At 44.3% G+C, this 21,150-nt stretch overlaps 3 protein-coding genes across 5 annotated transcripts in view; 1 reads left to right on the top strand and 2 right to left on the bottom strand.

The window, feature by feature from the left end:
- The first annotated feature begins 193 nt into the window (after nucleotides 1-193).
- Nucleotides 194-3,862, top strand: LOC134025495 (uncharacterized). Its single transcript, XM_062468542.1, has 5 exons — nucleotides 194-1,172; nucleotides 1,932-2,054; nucleotides 2,178-2,246; nucleotides 2,599-2,695; nucleotides 2,885-3,862. The coding sequence occupies exons 2-5, from the start codon at nucleotides 2,046-2,048 to the stop codon at nucleotides 3,835-3,837; spliced, it is 1,128 nt and encodes a 375-aa protein (XP_062324526.1). The 5' UTR covers nucleotides 194-1,172; nucleotides 1,932-2,045; the 3' UTR covers nucleotides 3,838-3,862.
- Nucleotides 3,863-3,891: 29 nt separating this feature from the next.
- On the bottom strand, nucleotides 3,892-5,203 carry LOC134025496 (uncharacterized). The gene is made up of 2 exons (XM_062468543.1): nucleotides 4,395-5,203; nucleotides 3,892-4,253 (listed from the first exon to the last, which is right to left on the bottom strand). Exons 1-2 carry the CDS (start codon nucleotides 5,008-5,010, stop codon nucleotides 4,036-4,038), a joined length of 834 nt encoding a protein of 277 aa, XP_062324527.1. The 5' UTR covers nucleotides 5,011-5,203; the 3' UTR covers nucleotides 3,892-4,035.
- Nucleotides 5,204-8,827: 3,624 nt separating this feature from the next.
- Nucleotides 8,828-21,150, bottom strand: part of lpgat1 (lysophosphatidylglycerol acyltransferase 1) — a 28,003-nt gene continuing 15,680 nt past the window's right edge. For all 3 annotated transcript variants that reach the window (XM_062468337.1, XM_062468338.1, XM_062468339.1), the window contains 2 exons: nucleotides 9,750-9,856; nucleotides 8,828-9,665 (listed from right to left, as the gene is read on the bottom strand). In XM_062468337.1, the coding sequence (XP_062324321.1) occupies nucleotides 9,514-9,665; nucleotides 9,750-9,856 (259 nt within the window). In that variant the 3' untranslated portion in view covers nucleotides 8,828-9,513. The remainder of the gene's footprint in view (nucleotides 9,666-9,749; nucleotides 9,857-21,150) is intronic.

Here is a 21,150-nt window from a genome sequence, read left to right as displayed (position 1 = left end):
TAGAAGAAAAAGATTCGTGTACTTGTAAAAAAAAGTTTTGTGTCTCCGTAGAAGAAGGCGGGAACACTGCTCCCAAAACCATCTAAGCCAATCAAATATAGCCATTTCTGTGTCTAATATCATTGGACATTTTCGTCTGTCTATCACACAAAGAACGTCAGAGAATAGGGGAAGAACAAAACTAGAATGCTGATGATTTCAATGGCGAGTCATTTGGTAAGTAGTTCAAAATATCCATGGGCATGTATCTTTAATGCAACATTTAAAGATTATTCGGTTAGCACACTCTTAACAGTATAAATTAATGGATAAGAGTCGTAGTAAGTTGAATAGTTTTTTAATGTAAATATGTATTCGGATATTTAATTAGACGACCAGTCATTAAACCTAGCATTAGTTGGACAATGTGCAGCTAAATGGCAGGGAACTGCCGCGAAATCACTCAATATACTTAGTGGTTTTCATTCGAAATGAAAGCTGGCAGTAAATAATACACTCTAGAGTGAAATATCCATATCTTTTTAATTTATGCGCTTAACTTTCCCAGCCAACATTTGAGATCTATCCAGTGTGTCCAGCTCATGTTTAGTTTAGCATGGCGAATACACCAACATTAAAAAACATGTAAAGTTGTGAACGCTTAGTATGATGCTTACCGGCTGCAATTTAGCTGCACATTGTCCAACTAATGCTAGGTTTAATGACTGGTCGTCTAATTAAATATCCGTATAGATATTTACATTAAAAAACTATTCAACTTACTACGACTCTTATCCATTAATGTATACTGTTAAGAGTGTGCTAACCGAATAATCTTTAAATGTTGCATTAAAGGTACATGCCCATGGATATTTTGAACTACTTACCAAATGACTCGCCATTGAAATCATCAGCATTCTAGTTTTGTTCTTATAGGCCATTATCACGCTGATACGTAGTACTTCCGCATTCAGTGATCTTTGTGCACTGCCACTTCCGGTGGATCACTCATCACTCTGGCGAACCTATGATGGACGATTATAAGTTAACTTATACTGCATCCCTGGTAAATTTACCCAAAATAACTTTTTCTGACGTACATCGACTAACTGAACAACACTCCATCACAGCCCGCTCCAAAGTGGACAAGGGATACAGTTTCTTTTTCGAGAACTTCATCTACGACTACGAAGGTGAGTGGCTACTAGCTAGCTAGCTAACATAACATTAGCTAGGTAGGTTAGCTTATGCTAACGTCAGTTTGGCGTCAGCTCAGATGTTCGTATGGTTATAATGTGTTTAACCTACGTTAAATCCAAGTAAAGTAAGATTATTCACCTTTAAATGAGGCTGAGTCAATTCACCCTTTTAATTTGTATTCTGATAGGAAGAACGTTAGCCTCTGTCAGTGTCAGCTAGCTAACGTCAGCATAGGAGTGTCCCTTTTGCTAGAATGAAAAATCCACAGTATATGCATTAATTATTTTGTCCACCAGTGTCCAACATCATTGACAGGGCGGTGGCTGTCAGGTCTAGGTGTTACAGGTCGATGAAGAAGCGAGAACAGCCCCATTATTTGAAGGTTATTTTAAGAAGCTAAGGCATAATGGCAAGAAATGTAACCCCTTCCACTGTTGCCTGTTTACATCAAGTCAGTCAACAGCCATGTGATTTGTGACATACGTACGGTATGCAAATATCAATATATATCATGATAATGTAACTTTGCATTTAAATTCTTTAATATCCTTTTTGTTGAATCCAGCAAGTTAATGGTGTAAGGGGTTAACTACTCTACTGCGGTTGCAGATTTCCTAGACTGCGGTTGCAGATTTCCTAGGATTTTTGGTTAATTGTAATGCTCTTTCTTACATTTCTGTATCATTTGCAACAAGATTTTCATTTTAGTTTAACTTTAGCAACTAACATTATTAGTGTTGTCTTTAATGTAGATTGTTTTCCAAGCTGATGCAGCCGAACTTCAAGAAACCTCATGCAGCTGTACAGCAGGCAAGGTTCTGTGCAACCATCTAGTGGCCTTGTTGTTCCAGAGTGCCCATTACAGCATGTTGCAGGTGAGGGCTGTGGTCTGGGATGTTAACATGGGCAGGTTGATTGGAGTGACACTGGTTCTAGAGGTCTACCTTTGATTGTTAACAAGCACATCCCGGTTTGCTTTTCTATCTCTTGTTCTGCAGGTGAGAGCTGTACCACCACCTGTGGCCTGCACAAGCTCTCTGCAAACATGGCATCGACCAAGGACAAAGGTAACATTGTAGCCGCGCGGAGCTGCACCGCATTGAATAGAATTCCAGTCTATTTTTCAGCCGTGGCGTGAGCTGCCCCAAGTGCCACCCTTAACTCCACGAGCAGTGTATCCCAAACGTTACGCCTGGGACACACTGTTCGCGGAGCGAAGCGTGGCACACGGGGCAGCTGAAAAATAGACTGGAAGTCTATTCAAAGCGGTGCAGCACAGCTGTACGTCTGGCTACATTGGTTAACATGGGAGTGAATTGGAAGCGGTGCCACTCTGTGTGGCTACCGCGAGCATAGTGTTTACACCATTACAAGCAAGATACTATTACAATCATGGCTACTTGTTAATATCATTCCCAGGGGATCCATGCAGAGCCGGTTCAGGACTTGGTTGTTAGGAGACCAAAGCCATCTGCCAGGAGTGTATGCAAATCAACACTCTATCAAGCATACACAGGTAATGTTACTGTAACTAATATCATACTGTTGGCTGCCGTATAATACATAATTGTATCTTGCCACTTTTATACACATAATTATGTAGCAAATATAACACACAGTAGTGTAACAGCAGTGAGCAATTCTCCAGAAAGACAAGAGATGTGTGGATAATTTAACACTTACTGTTTTTAATTTTACATTTCAGGATCCCTCCCAGACCCGCAAGTCTTGTCTCTTGGGGAAGGACTGAAAAACCTCAGGCCGCAACCACTAATATCCTCAGTGCTGCATGGCTTGTCTCAACTCTCCATGGTCGACTCCAGGTTCGGACCTGTGCCGCGAGGTTCACCCCTGTCCTACCAGTGTCCTCCTGTGGTCAAACGCGGAAATTATGTCCAACACCCAGGTGCACCAACATTCCCTAAACTGCCTTTAGAGGGGTCAACATTTCCCACTACTTTTCCAAACGTTGACCCAAACTCCCAACAGTTTCTCCATTTGGACAGCTTAACTGTGACACACGAGATGGCAGCTGAGAGAGAGGAGCAGACACGTGAGCAGTCTGAGTGCCCATTATGGCAAGCTTTACGCAAGCCTAGAGTGACAGCTAGTAGGTTCTATGAGGTTAGCCATGTGAAAGGGCCGTCTTCTGGTCAGACCCTGGCAGGGCGGATACTTAAGGGAGTACACCAGACTCCCGCCATGAAAAGGGGCCTTGAACGCGAGCCACAGGTGCTGGAACAATATTCAAAACATTTCAATGTAAATGTCTCACGCTGTGGATTTGTTATCCATCCCGATGCTCCTCACATCGGGGCTAGCCCCGATGCGAGGGTATATGACCCTAGTGCCATTCCGTGTTTTGGGCTTGCTGAAGTTAAGTGCCCAGACATCTCCAGCATTTCTGAGGCAGGACATGTAAAAATTGTGAATGGTCAGGCAAAACTGAAGCAGAATCATAAATACCACTGGCAGGTTCAAGGCCAACTGGCAGTAACTGGATTGAGTTGGTGCGATTTTATAACAGATACTGAGGGAGACTTAACAGTCGAAAGGGTCTGGAGGGATGATGAAATGATAAAAGAGATGAAAAAGAAGGTGGACCTGTACTTCTTTGGTACATATATGAATGTGTATCTTCAGCAGAAAGTGAAATGAACTGAATGAATAAAAGATTTTATTAATTCCCTTTTTCTGAGTACATTATTTACATATTTACATTATTTGAATACTTTCAGGATGGACTGACCTTTACAATTGATTATAGATGAATGACTTCTCATTCATTATATACATCTCATTCAATATATACAATGTATTCAGTATACAGTTGAATGCATGTGATCGGGGGAAACACTATTCAACAGGGATGTAGCCTTTTAAATCAAGTGGTCCCTGGAAGTTGGTCATCACACAGCAGACGGTCCACAGCTGGTTGACTGTCCCAGACAAGGTTAGAGGGAGAGTGTGTTCCCAGATGCGATATTCCTTGACTCTGCGTATTGCTCTTTCCACGAGGATTCGAAGTCGGGCGATTGCTTGTGTTTTTAGAGCATCCTCTTTGGTGAACTGCGCTGTGGTTTGAGATGAAATAAGTTCATTTCTATTATTTCAGTGAGTGCCTCAGTACTTTTTTAAACATTTGTCTGCACACCTTAATGATTATCATTTTGGTCACAGTTTTAATTTGAAATGTTCATTCCTTTCATGCCTACCTGTCATCTTGAAGGGTGGTATAATCAGCATTGCCCCACGGTCAGCTAGCAGCTTCTCGATGGTGAAACCCTTGTCTGCCATGCAGCCATCTCCTGGCTCCAGTAAGTCCAGCAGTCCACTTTGTTCAGTCAGCTCTCGGTCAGAGATGGAGCCGGTGAAGAGACTTGACACAAAAGTCACAGCACTACATGGGGCAATCCCAATTAATCCCTTCAAGGTTGTCGTGTTTTTGTACGATGAGAAAACCTCAGACTGGAGAGTGAGGGATGATGGATTCTGGCATCGCACCTCGGTGCAGTCGATGATTACCCGAACATCTGGACTGTACTGCACAAATTTGCTTGGCATGGTGTTCTTGACTTGCTGTTTACTCATCCAGATGGGAAGGGAGCCAAGGAGCAGGTAAAGGTAGTTGGCCCACGTTATAACAACACGGGAGACAGTGGACACACTGACCTGAAACATGTCAGCCAGCACCTTCTCTTGCAGGCCTGCAGCAACTCTGCAGCAGAAAAGAAAAAACTCATCAACCAGTTGCAGCCTACGCGTTGGACTGGGAGAAATGGGTTCAAATGTTTGTCCCTTTTTCTGAGCTTTCGACCAATAAACCACCATGGAGGCAGATGGTTGAATTGCCTCCCAGAAGTGACAAAAAACATATCTTGACGTGAATCTTGTGTAAAAAAGGATGTCCTTGTCTGAGACACAAAATCGGTGAAAATGCACTTCACCCACTTTCAGCTGTGACAGCTCTGTTGTCAGCTCCTTGATTTTGTCTTCCAGTTGCTGTATGTGTGCAGCAGCAGCATCCAGTGCACCTGTATGAGAGGAGAGAAAAAATTAAAACATCTGACCCAGATTTTGTCTGTGACTTGCATATTGGAAGTTTTTTGGACCTCTAAAGCTACATGAAATAGCTTTTTATAGCTCAATATTCACCTTTACGTTTAATCAAGTAAGATATAAAATGCAATGTTTGTACTTGTGATGAAGCTGGTAGGTCATCATGAGGAGGTAGTCCAACATTTCAGAACACCGGCAAACACTGACATACCTGGTTTAAGAGCAGAACCGTAATCATGTTCTGTCATCACCACCGAAGCTGCGACCTCCTCCATCGCCTCTTCCTCACATGGTAGGGGCTGCTCCAGAGGATGGGCTGGACAAACGTCATGGCCTAAGCGAGTTGATGCTCTTTTATAAGCAGACTCCCTTCTTGGCAGTCCCCAGTTGTTCCACTGGAAACGGGAGGGCACAGAACCGATTTGCAGACGCTTGATGCGACCTCGGTTGGTAAAGTTAGCCACGTCAGCTAACGCTAGCCTGCTAGCACTACCTGTAGCGTTAGTGTAGTCTGATTCACTAAAGTGCCGGCTACAAACAAACGTGCTACCTTGTTTTATTTTAAAGTTTGGCCCCTCATCCCGGCGAACCGCTTTAATCCACTTCTTCCTTAGACTCAATTCAGTCGGGAATCCATGGAAACTTAAGTAGGGTTGGCGTTGTTTGTTCGATTTACAAAGTGGAACAGAGCAGTGACATCTAGCCTTCGTTTCAGCCATTGTTGAACTGCGCCGGAAGTGGACATGCACAAAGTTGACAAATCCCGCCCATGAAACCCGGAAGCGTGATAATCCCCTATTCTCTGACGTTCTTTGTGTGATAGACAGACGAAAATGTCCAATGATACTAGACACAGAAATGGCTATATTTGATTGGCTTAGATGGTTTTGGGAGCAGTGTAGTACACGAATCGTTTTCCTCTACGGAGACACCAAACTTTTTTTTTTTACAAGTACACGAATCTTTTTCTTCTACGGAGACACAAAACTTTTTTTTACAAGTACACGAACCTTTTTTGCAAGTTACAAATCTTTTTTGCAAGTACACAAATCTTTCCTTCTTCTACGGAGACACACAACTTTTTTTTGCAAGTACACGAATCATTTTCTACAGAGACACAAATCCTTTTTGCAAGTTACAAATCGTTTTTACAGAGCTCGCTCTCCTGGCACTAATTTCACGCCATAGTTTTGTCCATGTTTGCGATTTGACATACGGTGCAAACACCGCCCCTTTATGTGAACGCGCACGTCTCTAGATTGGAAAGATCTGGGTTGAGTTAATAACTGCCGTCGTGATACCGTTTATCGTGATTGCGATTGGGGGTCAGTTGGCTGAGCGGTTAGGGAAGCAGGCTACTAATCAGAAGGTTGCCGGTTTGATTCCTGGCTGTGCAAAATGACATTGTGTCCTTGGGCAAGGCACTTCACCCTACTTGCCTCGGGGGAATGTCCCTGTACTCTACAAGTAGACGTCAACAGTCAATATTTACAGTGGATGTCCATTGGAATATTTTAGGTAGAAACAAAACAAACAGACTTTTGGGATCTTTTTAACCATCAGATTTATTCCAGCACAATTTATTTGTGTTGTAAAATGGCTGTGTAGCTAGGAAGAAAAGGAGAAGTACAAAATGGAAAATTACAGACAGTTCTAATACAATTTGTTTAAATTCCTAGTATTTCTTTCCTTCCTAAAACCATATCTAGGAAAATAATATTTTCCCTGCATTCTTTGAAGCGACAGTCAAAAATAAAAAAGCAGATGTTTTACTTTGTCACTCTCACATTGAAGGGCAATCTCAAACGGCTGCTAGCCAAAACCATATTTATGGCCTGTCTTGAAATGGGCTCCTAGTCTCCCAAGCCAGCTAGCTCTCTCTGCATTTCATAACAGCCTCTTTCCCTCCATATTTAGAGGAATCCCTACCAAAAAGCACTCTAGTGAATTCTTCATTTACCGTAACCGGTACAGCTTGTCTTTAGTGTTTCACCTTACTACATAATACAATGTCATACATGATTAACGTTTAAAACAACTGGGAGCTGCATCATTGCAAGGACGCGTCTTAATTTCCCTTCAAAGTGAAAAGTGATTTCTTTAACAAAGGCCCAGTTTTATTCTGTCCCCTTTGAGCCGACCATGAGACTTTCCTCGACCCCCCCCGGCCTGCTCCACTGACGTCTCAGGACCAGCTAGGGGGGAATACCATGGTTAGAGATCCCCTGCCTCTCTGGTCGACACCACTGCAGCCCCTCAGCCCACTTGTGGGGGGGGGGGGGGGGAGGGTGTTTGGTAGGAACTGGGCCTGCGAGTGTGAATGAGCAGAGACAGTGCAGGAGCAGGGAGCCTGGACCAACACAATAACATCCAGGTCAGAGGTCACACCAAAGAAACAGTGGAACACTGACAGAAGTGACGGCTGGAAACCTTGCCCTTCTCCATTTTCTTTTTCCACATTCATGATATTTCGAACTAAATCAGAAATGGTAAGGAACAAATATGAGAGATAACTTTACAGTCGTTCAAAAACTATGAAGTCTTCCTCAACTTTATGTACAAGATTAAACAATGACGTAAGGACAATAGTTCAAGTAACTTAAAAACAAAATAAAATTTGACCACTAAGTGATTTGCCGTCAACTCCGATGTCGGAGCGTTATCACAGCATTAATTATATATATATATATATATAGAAAGAAAGAAAGGGGGGGAGACAACCACACACTCACTCAGGCAGGTTATGCTGTAAATTTACAGTAATGACTCCTATGAATCTTTAAGCCAAAATCAAACACTTTGAATTCAGAGCATTAGGGTAGTTGTTTTTATAAAAAGATCTAGATTTTTTTCCATTGGGTCATTTTCTCACTCCATGACACTAAGCTTATGGCTAAAACATTTGTTAAACTATGGAGTCCAATGAGGGGAATTCAGTTGCTCTGCCTTTCTTTCCCTGGCTCGCTGAGATTATCCTACATACAGAGACCCACGCTGGCTCTGTGTGTGTGCAAAGGTGGGCTTGTGCACACATGCCTGTGTGTGTGTAACAGAATATTCATGAGAACCCAGGAAGTGAAGAGGGGTGTTGTGGATCCCTGTTCCAGGAGTTTTTCCCCCCCATGGAAATTTGGATCAGTGTTGCCGCTTGTGCCATCAGGGGTTACATCATCAGCTATTGGGCACTTCTCTGGCCCTGCCTCCGCCCCCAAAATCCTGGCCTTCCCCTCTGCAATCCCCCCCATCCCATGTTTGTCTGTCATGGAAGCAGTCCTTCCCAGAGCCTGACCACCCCCCTGCCCGGCCCAGCCAGCATCCCTGTAGACCCAGAAGGACCACTAGTGTAAACAAGATCCTTCCACCAGCTCAGAATACAGTCTGAGGCTTCAAAAACAAAGTATTGAGGGGAAACACAGACAGCAACAACATCGAAGACAAATTAAAATGGCTGTTAGGGCTTGCGGGGACAGGACCCAACAAAAATAGACAAACAAGAAAAAAATAAAAAAATAAAGTACAAATTATAATAAAATACTAACGTCTACCGTTTGGGAATATTTCCCAGGGTGGGAGGGCAGTTATGGATCCTTAGTGCAATGAAAGCCAGAGGAGGGCTAGGCTGTGTAGTTCTTCAACACATACAACTCTTCTCTCTGGGGGGGAGGGGGCTTGGAGGGTTTCAGCAGGCTTGGAGGGAGAGGAAGGGTTCAACAGGGGCAGTAAGAGGGAGACATGATGCTGACACTCAGACATCTGTGCACACACATACGAAACACAGTAACACTACTAAACCAGGATACAGGAGAGTCCAGTCCAGAATGACCTCTTGGGGTAGTCCTGAGCCTCATTCTCATTTTAGAATTAAAAACCAATGTAATGTGTGTGTCTTATGAAAGTGTGTAAACATTAAATATGGTGTATGTGTGTGTGTGTGGGGTGATGCTGTATCTACTGTATCTTACCGAGTGTACTGTATCAGCGTGCTGCGTTAGCAGAATGTGTAAACATGATTATGTTCATATGTATGGTGCTGATCAACTGCGTCTGTGTGTACTCATGTATCCGGGATAGGGGAGAGAAAAGGGAACAAGGGGTAGTGGGCGCCTCTGCATTGTTTTGTTTTCTTCTTCTTCCTCTTTTAAAAAACCCCAGTCCCTCCATTTTGCAAATGTACATTCATCCATCGTGGGAGAGGGAGGGGGAGAGGAGGGGTGTGTAGAGCAGAGGGTCTGCTGGGATTCTGCACCTCCCCTCACCCTCCCTCCTCCAGTGCACTCAGAACAGACAGCAGTAGAAGTACTGGAGAACGTTGTACCACATGTAGCCCGAGGCAAAGGCGAGAGATTGGATGATGCACAGCCACATGGGGTCAAGGGTCATCGCCCGGGAAACAGCCTCCTTCTGACCCTTGGGTGGCGGGAAGGCTCCTGTGGGTTTAGAGAGGCAGGTAAGTGTGGTTGGTCAGTAGGCTGGATAGACAGTGCTGTTCTGCAGGTGTGGATGCTACTAACCTGTTTCATAGAAGTGGGCTAGCAGATCCTCCTTCTCCACAAACCTCTGATACAGCCAGTCTGTGAGGGGTTCTGTCTCCACAGGAACCTCCTTGATGGGGTACAACCTGAGAGAGAGACACAGAATAAGAAAGACATACAAAGAGAAAGAGGAGGCGGCACTAATGAAGTCTTACTCAGCCATGGTGAGCTTCATTGATTCCTTTTTGAAGCCAAAACTCAAGTGTCCCACTCAGTCTATCGAGCAATGTAGTGCATGTGTGTATGTGTTGTCTGTCTAGAATGCAAACGTGTGTGTGTGTTCCAGCCTCAGCTCTTTTAAGAGCTCATTAGCTGGCAAGCTGTAACAGGGGAGACAGTAGTGCTGAGGGGAGGTTGCCTGTGGGAGCATCCAGCCCCCTGAAAACAGCCTGAGATAGGGAAAACAACAGCACAAACAACAAGAAATCCCTCTCTCTCAAGACTGTTAACGTGGAAAAACTACCACCAGGTAGCTAAATGCTGGTGTCAATATGTGTAATATGACTCCGGTACACTGTTGCAGATTTTGCTACATGACAAGTCATAGTAAGAAATGTAATTCTTTGATCAATCTCCCTTCTGGTTGACAAGGTCATTTTGTGTGTGCTACTCCTATTTTGGCCAGCAGATGTCCCTAGTGGGCTGCTCTCTCAGACAGAGCTGTCTGGAATCACATCCAGACAGGGCCGAGGTGACTGTCTCCTCCCTGGGAAAAATGCCTTTCCATAGCCACACAGCCCCACTCCCTCAACAGCCTCTGCTAGGAGCGGTTAAAGGTTTGGTGAAGCAAGGTCATAAGACATTCAGCAAGCTAAGCTATGCTGCTACAAATGCTATACTGGTACTCAAATAGCTATTACATGAACAGGACCTTAGGCTGACAACGAGAATGTGTGTTTGTGTGTGTGTGTGTGTGTGGGGGGGTGGTTGACAAGTGGTGACTTGCGTTGTGTGGAATGTGCATGGCTGATGTGGTTCAGATATGGGAGGACTGCAGCACACGGTGGAACACGGTTGGTGGTGAGGGACGACTAACCGCTGTATACATCACTTCCTCTTTATCACCTTTTACCGCCGGTGGGTGTCAGGTCACAGCCCGTGCATACGAAAGACAAGAGAGAAGCTGTCTTTCACTTGAGTAGGAAAGAGATCATAAGCGTTTCCTGTATGGTGCTGCCCAGAAATGTATCCATCTTCTGTGGTTCTCAAGTGGTTTCAGCAAGGTCCTCCAATTCTAACTCTTCTTCTGTCTGTCTGTCTGTCTGCCCCCCCACCCGTTCCTCATCTGCTACAGAGCAGTTGGTTTATGTTCTGCCTAGTCTGAGTGGTTTATGCTGGCTCGGCCTAGTCACTTGTGACCCGATACTGCCATTAGAGCCCTACAGGGCTATCAGGTCTCCTGCCTGTCACGGGACATCACAAACACCACTAGCACTGCTGTGTTCACGTTTAACTACCGTTCAGAACAGAGGTCCCGTTTTACCAAACTTCAACCAGGTAGGCCAACTGTACAGGCCCTGTACAGCGTTATCCTAAGGGTCAAGAGAATAGAGCCCTAATAACTGCCTGTTTTTTCCACTTTTTTTTACCACTTTATCAACTACCACTCATGGGACTGGTAACAAGAAGCTCCTGGGTGTGATCCTTGCTTGACGCCTGTCGCTGTGCCTCGATGCTCAGACAGGGTATCTCCCGGGTCTTTCTGAGTGGAGTTAACATGTTCTCCCTGTGTGTGTTGCCCCCGGCAAAGAACCCAATAAAAAAACAACATTCCTTCTTAAATACCAGATGGGCTTAAAATGACCAAGACCCTTCAGGTTTCACATTTTATCAAGTATCAAGTATAGATACAGGATTGTGAAAACTACACCTATAGCAGATAGCTTCCCATATCCAACAGGGCTGCAACCTTCAGATTACTAGCCCGCTTCCCTAACCGCTCAGCCACCTGACTCCCACGTTCTTGGTAAGCGGGTTGTCCTAGTCTGGTCTGGCCTGGTCTGGGCATCCCCAGGGGCCAGGGGTAAACCTATAGGCCGGTAATCCTTGAGATGGAGGGAAGTGGAGATGGGTTGGGCCGCTTAAGAGGTGTTAGGGCTGTTTAGGCCTCGGTTAGCAGGTGGCTGTCTGCGTTTTACTCCTGTTAAAATATTCATTCAGGGGATCTTTACTGTTCCACCTCTCTGCAGTGAGAGCGGCTGAGATCCAAGACCTGATTTAATGACAAATCTGGGCTAAAATGACCAGTGGTGGTTCATGGAACATGCTGGTATGGAGGTATGTAGGCCAGTTCAATAAAAATGTATTAAGTTCCCACAGCTGGTGTGGTGGGTTCATTTTTCCATGACTTTGAACCTCTTGCCACTTCAGAGGTCACACGTGGGGACCGGGATGAAAGTGTTTGGAAGTGAAGTCCTTCGGGCTATGTGCTTGCTGCTACAACCCATTACGGTGTAATGTTGTGCGATGCAGTAGAGTGTAACCGGTTGCTGCATCTGTTACTGTGTGGAGCAGTAGTCCTGAACCATGGAGAGCTGGTAACCACAGTACTGGAGAGCTGGTTACCACAGTACTGGAGAGCTGGTTACCATCGCATAATTCTGGAGGATGGTCCTGTCCACTCACTCCTTCTCTTCACCTTAACCTACTTGGCACAGGAGTGGCCTGCAAACCTGACACCCTGCTGTGCAGTGCCGGACCGACAGCTGGGTCCCTCCTGTTCTTCCTTTCAGCAGCCCTGCCATTCCTTCTCTCAGAAGCCCTCCCATTCCTCCTGTCAGCAGCCCTCCCATTACTCCTGTCGGTCAGCCCTCCCATTCCTCCTGTCAGCAGCCCTCCACCAGCTCTCCTGTCCACCAGCAGCCCTCTGCCAACCCTCCCATTCATCCTCTCAGCAGCCCTCCACCAGCCCTCCCATTCCTCCTGTCTCTCTGCCCTCAACCAGCCCTCACATTCCCGCTGTCTGTCTGCCCTCCAGCAGCCCTCCCATTTTTCCTCTCAGCAGCCCTCCACCAACCCTCCCACTCCTCCTCTTAGCAGCCCTCCCATCTGTCAGCCCCCATACAAATGTATTTAGGCCCTAAATACATTTGTGATCTGCTGCTATCTTATGAACCATTCCAACCCCTCAGGTCACCTGGGACTGGTCTACTTTGTGTTCCAAGAGTCAAGATCTAAACATGGAGAAGCAGCTTTCAGTTTTTCTGCTCCACATATCTGGAACAAGGTCCCTGAAAGCTGCAGGTCTGCTGAGACCAGATTGAAGACTTTACTGTTGACTTTGATTGAACCAGATTCAAGGATATCAATCAATTTCGGCATCTCACTCCTGCATTTTTATTTCTTAAACTGCACAGCAACTTTTATTCTATTTCTTGCTTTTTGAATGTTTTTAATGTTTTATTGAATGTTCTTATTTTTTGTTGAATCTTGTTTTCTTTTGCATTATGTTTTGATGCTTTTAATTGTTTTATGTGAAGCACTTTGAATTGCTGTGTTGACATGTGCTACACAAACACTAAACTTGCCTTGCCCTTCCTCCGCTCAGCAGCCCTCCACCAGCCCTCCCATTCCTCCTGTCAGCAGCCCTCCCATTCCTCCTGTCCACCAGCAGGACTCCACCAGCCCTCCCATTCCTCCTGTCCACCAACAGGACTCCACCAGCCCTCCCATTCCTCCTGTCAGCAGCCCTCCCATTCCTCCTGTCCACCAGCAGGACTCCACCAGCCCTCCCATTCCTCCTGTCAGCAGCCCTCCCATTCCTCCTGTCAGCAGCCCTCCCATTCCTCCTGTCAGCAGCCCTCCCATTCCTCCTGTCAGCAGCCCTCCCATTCCTCCTGTCCACCAGCAGGACTCCACCAGCCCTCCCATTCCTCCTGTCCACCAGCAGGACTCCACCAGCCCTCCCATTCCTTCAGTCTGTCAGCCCTCCACCATCGCTCCCATTCCACCTCTCAGCAGTCCTCAACCAGACCTGCCTGCCAGGGTTTACTGAATAGTTTGAACATGCGCTATGAGAACAACTTCACAAATCTATACTAAATGGGCTAACGCAAATAATAACACTGATAAGGGATAATGCACGACAAGGTTTACATTTTCATAAAATAATGGACAATGCAGAAGCGTGAACCGTCCAGGTCAGGTGAAACAACAGTGTACCAAAAGAAAGTTGTCAGAAACACTAACAAATCCGATATTGCCCATTTGGATCAATTTCTATTTAGTAAGAGCGTAATGGTTGTCACTGCGGTCTACTGTCACTAGTTTGGACCACAGCTGCCCTTCCTGTCTCCAGCTGTACAGTGTGTGCGGTTGCTGGGTGGAGGTGCTGCCCAGTGTTGCCACAGTTACTTTGAAAAAGTAACTTAGTTACGTTACAGTTACTTGATTTTAAAAGTAACTAAGGTAGATTACAAGTTACTTCATTAGTTACATTCAGCAGCTGCCGACAACACCCCCGCCGCCTCAACATAAAAATAGGTGCGTTTGACTTCATGCAGCGAAGTCGAACACACCTATTGACAACCGTCTCTATAAGTTTGACTGTGCAGTGCTGCGACTCCAAATGTTTCTTCAAATTTGACGTCATGTTTTTGTAGCTTGATAGCACTGTCGCCACCAGCACAGAGTGTACAACGAACCTTGATATTTCCATCTGACAAATACTCAAAATAGTGATTGTATTTCCAACTCGAAAATGCGCATTTCTCTCTCTCCTGCTACATTGTTGTTTGTGTCGCTGAGTGGTAGGTCTATGTATATACACGTGACGTGACCCTTGTGCTGAAAACGTGACTTAATTGTCGCATAGGCTTTACTCCCAGAGACGCAAGAAGAAATCAAATATATATTTTACTATTAATGACAAAATAGTGCACACGCACAGTGACTTGGACAAGTAACTTTAATCTGATTACTGGTTTGGAAATAGTAACGCGTTAGATTACTCGTTACTGACAAAAGTGGTCAGATTAGAGTAACGCGTTACTAAGTAATGCGTTACTAAGTAACGCGTTACCGCCATCACTGGTGCTGCCCTAGCTGCTGATGCGCGTCCTACTCCCCTAAGACAAGAAGGCTGCCCTGCTCAACGGCCCTTTAAGCTCCTGCCGGACCACGGCCGGCCAACGTTATGGCAAACCCTCAAAACACACAAACACTCGGATGTGAGCCATTGATTGTCCGTTGTGACATGACACATCTCTAATGAGCGCACACAGAGCAAGACAGCAACTGCAAGTGAAGCATCTGGAGCAAAGGCTGTGGGCAGGCTGTCCTTGTTTCTATAGAGTTGTGGAGAACACACAGAGAGACTGTTCCTTCTTACCCAAGATAACACAGGTTCCATAAAAACAGACTGATTAAAGGCCCTGAGATTATAGTCATATCAGGCTACCATAGGAACGGTATCACAAGAGGCTGAGTTTTTAGCATACTGATATCGTTGCTACTAGATAAGAGATTAAGCTTCAACAGTCTCATGACTAAAAAGTACAGTGTGCTGCCGATGACTCGCAGTTATAAACAGCTATAACGATCCTTGCGCTATCAAAGGGCATCTACAAAACTCCTAACAACCTCTTATCTAAAGTCAAACAGACAAGAGTCCACTGGTTAATTACGATCTTTAGTCTACAATTTGTATAGTTCCAGTAAACTGTTTGGAATAGAACACCAGAACACACACCGCCCTACCCTAATTAGCTGCACCCAAATCAATTCTACTCTACCTTACTCAACTCCACTTCCATTCCTACCCCACTTAAATGTACCTTACCTCAACTAGAAGTGTGAAAAACCAAGGAAACTTCTAAACAATAAAAAGATAACTCCATCCTATGGATCAAGACATCTCTCTCTTGAATATAATGCAATTTCCCTTTAATAAAATGATAAAATGGATTAAGGAAGATAACTGAATTCAAACTCACACTGGCCTACACCTGAGCATAAATAGCACTTAATGACATCCTGGTCAAAGACACAATCTCTTGGATGACATTAGGGCTGGATACTAAATGTGTGACCATATCAATGTTAGATTTGTTTGTCCAAAAATAAATATTTTATTCTCGTCCATCAAATATATACTTGCTGCACAAAATATTATTGTAAAAGGTTGGTCCTCATGGTTCACGTATAAGACACTTCTTTGAAATGCATGAAAAAGCCTATTTCTCTGATATGAAATGCAATGATTAGCACTAAAACAAAGGATACAGATAGTAAAAAGTTCATAGAACTGAAATGTAAGCCGATAAAAGCTTTGAAATTATTACGTCACAATTATATTTTTCTTTGTTATCATTTAAAAAGCCATACTTTTTAAGTACAGTATGCTTGAAATCTGGGTACTTATCACAAATACATGCAGACTGTAGCCAGCAAACTATACCATTCACAGAACCACCTACCTATTCTTAAAGTTATTATGTCGTTTCCATTCTATTTTCACACCCAGATGTTAAAATATTTGCTAAACAAACACAGAAACTTTGTTCCATTGTGTATCCACGCCTAGATCTCCCATGAGTGTACCCTAGATGCCAACCATATTTCAAAGGAACAGAGTGCATTGGACAGGACAGCCTACCAACACCATTCTAAACACAGGGTAGGTACACCAGCTGTGTGAAATAAAACAAATTCTCACTAGTAGCCAGCCACAGTCAACATTACGTTCTTCCAAACCTCAAACAAGCATCGTTCTGTGTGTGTGTGTTAGGGTGCAATGTCCTCAGTGTGGTCTGTTAGACCAATTTTTGGTTGGAGTTCTCACATTTACCGCTACTCTCCAGCACTCCTCACCCAAACCAGGCATGACAACAGGTCAGGGGTAAATAAGGTGAGAACGCTACGGCGAACCCCAGACCCTTTAGGGGGGTCCGGTCCCCCGGAAGAAAATGTCTTAAATTTTAAAGTTAAACGCATCAATCTAGTGCACTTTGAGAGCAAAATTAAGAGGCTAGATCAATGAAGAAAACCTCTCCCCACACTACCACTGATTGGCTGTGAGGTTTAGGCATTAGGAGTGACGATTGGTTCCAGAGCCAGTTGTAAAGTTGCAAAGCACGGGTAAAATGCTGTGTTGGCCAAGGCCATGACCCCCCCCCCCCCACGTAGGTGACCCATTTTGGTTTCAAAAAGGTGAGTCTCACCTAAAGGTGAGGAGTTTGCATGCCTGCCAAACACAGAGGGACAACTGAGTCAGAGGAAGAATGAGAGAAAGACCAGAGCTACACCAGATAAGCCATTCAACTGGCCTCAATAAACTGAAATATCTGATATGGCTGCAGATGAGTGTGTGTGCGTGTGCACGATCACAAGCAGGTGTGCGGTCTGATGAACAGGCAGGCTTCCACTCCCATAAATCCCTATTCACACAACCTCAGAACCAGCAGTCAGAAAAGCAGGCAGCGGCACAAAGAGGAAAATATGCCTGGAACACACACATTATCAAATCCTTCCTTCTTCCCACATCTCACCTTTGAATGACAGATGTTAATGAGGTTGGTGTACAGAGATTATAATACTGCCAGAATTGAGATTATGCCGGAGAGAGGCAGTGGGAGAGGGAGGGATCTGGAGAGGGAGAAAGTGTTCAGGTAGAAGTGCATGGTGCTTTGTGTGGCTTGCTGTGAAACGCCTCTCATTAGCTGACTGAATGTCTCTATCCCAGATTCAGAGGACACAAAAGGCTGAATGACCAGAGCCAGAGAGGGGAACAGCCTACACTACCCATACACAGACTATACTACAGAACACTGAACACACATCTGCAGCCTCCACTTAATCAGCAGACCACATTAATGCTCTTGTTGTCTGCACCTGGACTCATGTAGGCCTCTCTTGGCTAAGCTATGCCTCATCCACAGCCAGAGAATGTGTGTAGCTCACATGACCGTACGTGTGTGTGTGGTGTCTCACTATCTGTCTCTCAGTTTGGAGACCCTGCCACTCTGGGTGGGGGACAGCCATCGTTTCCACAGCCCAGCTCAGAGTCCCATAGGTGTGGCTTCTCCTGACTGACTCTCTAACTACGGCTCTAATGAGTCTTTAGCTTTCATCTAGCCTCCAGGGCAGCTCCTGGTCCTGGGATCCTTACGTCAACCCTGAACATGGGAGAGGAGAGCCCCACAGCCCCCCACAGCCCCTCAGACATGTGCTCCTGGGGGAGAGGCTGTCCCTGTACTTCCCAGAGCCTCCACAACACTTACGAAAACTAAAAAGAACCACCTCTCCGTCTTCTGCCTCCGCCAGCCAGTCAAGTGTCAGTTTACATCCTTGTCTTTCTAGACTCTTACAATAAATGTAGTGTAGTCTATTTGGTTAGGGACATCCAAGCAAAGAGTGAGTGTCTTCCCTTAAATATATATATTTTTCATAACGATTTTATAGTCGTTCTTAACAGATGTTTGAGCAAAATTCTGTGTTAACTATAAGAGGTATCATGTTGCTGTTAGTTGTCATCTAGATTGTGCTGTATACAATGGTATGCTAAAGCCATATGTTGTTTGTCTCCTGGATCTTGCCATCTTGGCAAATCCAATTAGCCTGCCAGTACAGTTTAGCCATTTTGTATTTAGCTAATTAAAGGAGAAAACTGCAGTCATGTACCTGACCATGTTAACCCTTGTGTTATCTTCGGGTCATTCTGACCCATCAGTCATTGTGACCCACCGTCGTATTGCGACAGATTTACCGCATACAAAGACAAAGTGAAGCATTTTCTTTTAACAGCTAGGCTGTCTCAGACCCCCCACATTGCAAAGGTTAAAAGAAAATTATTTTAATTTGTTTTTGTATTGGGTAAAATTGGGTAAACACAACGATGGTTCGTTATGAACCTTTGGGTCATGTGACCCGAAGGCAGCACGAGGGTTAAAAGACATACATGTTCAATTTGGTCCAATACGCCTTTGTCCACTGCACTTCCTCTAATGACCTTCAAAGACTCAGAGCATTATTTCTTAAGTGTTTAGCCTAGCATTAACACCAATTACGTAATTTTGGGTGACTACTATTTATTTGATATTTATAGTAATTAGATATTTTCTAGCATTTCAATTAACAATATATATTTTTCATTTGTACCACCAAATTCTAACCAGTTCATCCTTGAGTCCAAACTCAATTTTTATTTATTTTATTTGAATACATTCCGTTTAACCCTTGTGTTATCTTCGGGTCATTCTGACCCATCAGTCATTGTGATCCACCATCGTATTGCGAAAACTTTACTGCATACAAAAACAAAGTGAGGAATTTTCTTTTAACTGTCGGGCTGTCTCAGACCCCCCACATTGCAAAGGTTAAAAGAAAATGCTATTTATTTGTTTTTGTATTGGGTAACATTGGGTAAACACAACGATGGTTCGTTGTGAACCTTTGGGTCATGTGACCCGAAAGCAGCACAAGGGTTAAGGCTGTCGTAAATAAATCCTAAACTAAGCTAGCTTGTTGCAATGTGGCTACCTGTTTTTTGTTTAAAATGCTGCCAAGAACACACCCCAGAAGATGGGTCAGGTATAGCGCCATCATTGTTCAAAGTAAGAAAGACCATACTTTATGATGTTTGTTTTAATAGTTCTTGTTTTAATAGTTCTAACAGTGTGTGCACAAGAGAGAAATAAAGCAAGTGCAAGGAAGAGAAAGAGAAAAAAAGCAAAAGAGGAAAGAGAGGATGAGAGAGACAGAGAGGGAGGGATTAGAACCTCAGTCCTGGTCTGCCAGCAATAGTCAGTCATTGATGGATCCTCTGTTCTGGCCTGAACGCTCCCAACTGCTGTCCTTATCTCCTTCATTACAGGAGCGTCATATTGACACAGTATCTTAACAACTGTAATGTGTGTCAAGGTGTGAGATGGGAAATTCCTATGACTAACATGCTATATGTTGGTCACTTAGATGATGCTAAGGAAGGTTCAAAGTTCTCTCAGTACAAGTATAATAAATTATCCCAATTTATTTATTTAATGCTATGGAGAGGTATGGAATGGAAATTATAGTATGAGTGTGCCACGGATGATTTCAATCTACAGTGCATCTGGAAAGCCCCATACTCACAGCCCAACGGAGTGGTATCAGACTCATATTCTGACTATAATTATGAGTATGACAACATCAGGCTAATGTTATAGCCTTATTCCAAAATTAATTTGACAATTGTTTTTTTCCTTAAAAATTCTACACACAATAACCCATAATGACAAAGTGAAAAAAGTTTGTTTCATATTTTTCTTTATAGATTTGCTCAAATTAATAACGAAAATATGACATGTACATAAGTATTCACAGCCTTTGCTCAATACTTTGTTGAAGCACCTTTGGCAATAATCAATCTCAAATATTTTTTTGTATGATGCAACAAGTTTGGAACACCTATTTTTGGCCAGTTTCTCCCATTCTTCTTTGCAGGTCCTCTCAAGCTCCATCAGGTTGGATGGGGAGTGTCGGTGCACAGCCATTTTCAGATATCTCTCCAGAGATGTCAAGTCTGGGCCATTCAAAGAGTTGTCCTGAAGCCACTCCTTTATTATCTTGGTTGTGTGTTTAGAGTCGTTGTCTTGTTGGAAGATAAACCTTCGCCCCAGTCTGAGGTCCAGAGTGCTCTGGAGCAGGTTTTCATCAAGAATGTCTCTGTACATTGCTGCATTCATCTTTCCCTCGATTCTGATTAGTCTCCCAGTTCCTGTTGCTGAGACTAATCAACTGGTATTTGCCAGGTGATGAGTGGTGCCTGGTTTCCTCCAGACATGACGCTTGGTATTCAGGGCAAAGAGTTCAATCTTTGTTTCATCAGACCAGACAATTTTGTTTATCATGGTCTGAGTCCTTCAGGTGCCTTTTGGCAAACTCCAGGTGGGCTGTCATGTGCCTTTTACTGAGGGGTGGCTTCCGTCTGGCCACTCCATACACAACCATACAGGCCTGATTGGTGGAGTGCTGCAGGGATGGTTGTCCTTCCTTTCTTCACAAGCAACGCTGGAGCTGTGTCAGAGTGACCCTTCTCTGTTTGGGTGGTCGGCCAACTCTAGGAAGAGTCCTGGTGGTTCCAAACTTCTTCCATTTACGGATGATGGAGGTCACTGTGCTCATTGGGACCTTCAACTTTTTCTGTACCCTTCCCAAGATCTGTTCCTCGATACAATCCTGTCTCAGAGGTCTACAGACAATTCCTTGAACCTTTTGCCTCGGTTTGTGCTCTGACATTCACTGTCAACTGTGGGACCTTATATAGACAAGTGTGTGCCTTTCCAAATCATGTCCAATAAACTGAATTTACCACAAGTGGATTCCAATCAACTTGTAGAAACTTCTCAAGGATGATCAGTGGAAACAGGATGCACCTGAACTCAATTTTGAGTGTCATGGCAAA

The sequence above is a fragment of the Osmerus eperlanus genome, chromosome 8, assembly GCF_963692335.1.
Source record: "Osmerus eperlanus chromosome 8, fOsmEpe2.1, whole genome shotgun sequence".
Lineage (NCBI taxonomy): Eukaryota > Metazoa > Chordata > Actinopteri > Osmeriformes > Osmeridae > Osmerus > Osmerus eperlanus.
The sequence above is the reverse complement of the archived record's forward strand: the minus strand, read 5'-3'. Positions and strand labels throughout refer to the sequence as shown.

Bases quoted from the DNA above. Each gene is read 5' to 3' on its own strand.
- LOC134025496 (XM_062468543.1), bottom strand. From the start codon at position 5,010: ATGGTGGTTTATTGGTCGAAAGCTCAGAAAAAGGGACAAACATTTGAA. The intron at 4,254-4,394 runs GTAGGCATGAAA...CTCAAACCACAG, and splicing joins ACCACCCTTCAAGATGACAG to CGCAGTTCACCAAAGAGGAT.
- LOC134025495 (XM_062468542.1), top strand. The intron at 2,247-2,598 runs GTAACATTGTAG...TATCATTCCCAG, and splicing joins GGCATCGACCAAGGACAAAG to GGGATCCATGCAGAGCCGGT. The intron at 2,696-2,884 runs GTAATGTTACTG...TTTACATTTCAG, and splicing joins ACTCTATCAAGCATACACAG to GATCCCTCCCAGACCCGCAA.